General features: G+C 49.6%; 1 protein-coding gene across 1 annotated transcript in view; it reads left to right on the plus strand.

The window, feature by feature from the left end:
* The first annotated feature begins 1,393 nt into the window (after positions 1 to 1,393).
* The window catches only part of LOC103309099, a 1,711-nt gene continuing 404 nt past the window's right edge, over positions 1,394 to 2,700 (plus strand). The window contains exon 1 of the mRNA XM_029489850.1: positions 1,394 to 2,488. Within this exon, the coding sequence (XP_029345710.1) occupies positions 1,394 to 2,488 (1,095 nt within the window). The remainder of the gene's footprint in view (positions 2,489 to 2,700) is intronic.

Below are 2,700 nucleotides of genomic sequence, written 5' to 3' on the forward strand. Positions count from 1 at the left end.
GAGGATTAGTGGCGGACTGTCGGACCTGGACGCCATGAGGCCGATCCCGAAAGAATGTGGTCGGCCTCCTCTGCGGTGACTGGGCCACGTTCTCGTTGGACCAAGACGACGGCTTATAGAGTATTGGTGTACTACAACGTAATATGCGGCCGATCAGCTGGCAGCGGAGGAAGAGGAGGATGCGAGCTTGACGGCGGAGATGGATAAAAAAAACTATGGCGTGCAGCGGCGGCACTTGGAGCAGCCGCAGAAGAGGATCGGGATCAGCGAGGACGAGTTTGGAGATCAGCCGCCGCCGGAAGACCACCGAAAACATAATGTCATGGAAATGCTGCCCGCGTCCGGGAAACCGGCCTGCCCATGAGCGAGGACTGTGTTCGTTCTGCTGTGGTCGGGGTGGGCAAGCGGCCGGCGAACGGGACTAGAAAGCCTGCTGCAGATGTCGAGGTGCGCGTGCCAGAGTTGCAGGTGTCGGGACCAGGAGATGGTGACAACAGAATCAAAACCGAGAAGGAACAAACGGAGTGACGGTGAAACTGAACGGGGCAAGAAGAGACGTGTCAGTTTCGAGAGAAACGCGAAATATTATACATCACAGCAAAAGCTGGCAAAAGCCGGCAAAGCCGGCACTTATATATCATTCTAACCTATGACACCATACAGACACTATACAGACAACATAACAACATATTAATATAATGTAAGTTATAAGCATGCAGTATAATTATGAACTAAGAGTGTTACGACTTATTATAAGTTATAATATGCCATATAACAATATTTCGAAAAATCGTGAAAATTGTTAATAATTTTCGTAAAATTACAATTTCAGCATACCTACGATTGACCGGTGAGCTTCCTAATGATATGCTCGCCGGAAATCTTAAAGCTATCGCCATCAAACCATCTTACCCTTTTATCAGTTTCGCCGTCACCTCTGAAAGTTCTTCCTCTTACTCATGTCGCCATCGCCGGGTCCGGCACGCACAGCACGCACGGCACCTCGATCTGCAGCCGGAAGCTTTCTAGTCCGAACCGCCCAACCAGCCGCCTGCCGGACCCCAGAACGCACACTCTGGCCGGTTTCGCGGACGTGGGCAGCATTTCCGTGATGGTGGTCGTGGGACAAAGGCTGATTTCCAGACTCGTCCTTTGCTTGGTCCCGTGCAGGCTGCTGCCGCCGCTGCATGCCATAGTAATCACTGTCGAGCACCAGAGCATCCTCCTCTCACTCCATCCAAAGAACTGCCGGCTTGGGTCGGCCGCTTGTTTAGTGCACCTCACGCCGTCGTCGCAATCCGACGAGAACCCCCGCGGGAGTGGCTTGGTGGCCGCCAGGCGTCCTTGTCCGACAGTCCACCGAATAATGTCTTCTCGTCGTCCTCAGTGCAGTATGTCCACAAGCCGGACATTCCCTGATAACCAAAACCAGCGACCTGAGTTCTTATATGATGAACACACCAGCTGGCCCAAAACCCATTCCATACCTGACGAAAACACAAGCCAACCAGAGTCCCGACTCACGGTCGCATTAACAGCAACAAAGACAGACGACATTTTCGACCGTCTGTTTGACCGGCATTCATCATTAACCAAAATCGTGAGAATAATTGGATACTGTTTTAGATTTAAGCAACACTATCAAGCAACAACAACTTTAAACCCTACGGAACAATATAAGGCTCTAGATGCCATCATCAAAGCAGTCCAGTGGTCCGCATTTAACGACGACATACGCCTACTGACAGCAAAAAAGCCATGTAGCACTCACCTACGGAGACTAAGCCCATTTCTGGATGCATCTGGTATTCTTCGAGTTGGTGGACGAATTCTACATGCATCAATCCCGTATGAACAAAAACATCCTGCCTTGGTTCCAAAGAGGCATCCATTTACGTCAATACTGATTCACCACTACCACAAGGAAAACTGTCATCCAGGCCCAGCCACATTGCAACGACTCATTCAACAACGGTTCTGGATAATCTCAGCACGTCAAGTTATTAGGTCCCATCTTCGTTTATGCATTCCATGCTATCGTGTGCGTCCAAAACACATCCAACCGACAATGGGAAATCTCCCAGTTTGTCGTTTACAGCAGATTAAGCCATTCCACGCAACTGGAGTAGACTATGCAGGCCCTATACCCTTAAAGGAAAGAAGAACACGAAACGCACAGGTCAGTCATGCTTATATCTGTCTGTTTGTGTGCATGAGCACGAAAGCACTTCATCTCGAAGTCGCGTCCACTTTATCGACCGAAACCTTCCTTATGGCATTCACCCGTTTCGCTGCTCGCCGAGGACCAATCCAGGCAATCTATAGTGATTGTGGTACCAACTTTGTGGGAGCATCTCGACTGTTCAAATCAGTTTCTGAGTACCAAAACGCTATAACCAATCATCTCTCTACACAGCAGATTCAATGGCACTTCAATCCACCATCAGCCCCTCACTTCGGAGGTTTATGGGAAGCAGGTGTCAAGTTCGTAAAACAATTATTGTACCGATCCATCGGTAACCACCGACTGACCAGCGAAGAACTAAGTACCTGTCTAACGCGCATCGAAGCAACTCTAAATTCCAGACCGTTGAGTGCGATGAGCAACGATCCCGCTGATTTCAACGCACTAACGCCAAATCATTTTCTGACCCTCGAACCCAGCACGACTATTCCAGATCCAGATTTGTCAACCCTTCC

Source organism: Acyrthosiphon pisum, chromosome A2 (assembly GCF_005508785.2).
Source record: "Acyrthosiphon pisum isolate AL4f chromosome A2, pea_aphid_22Mar2018_4r6ur, whole genome shotgun sequence".
In the NCBI taxonomy this organism is placed as follows: Eukaryota; Metazoa; Arthropoda; class Insecta; order Hemiptera; family Aphididae; genus Acyrthosiphon; species Acyrthosiphon pisum.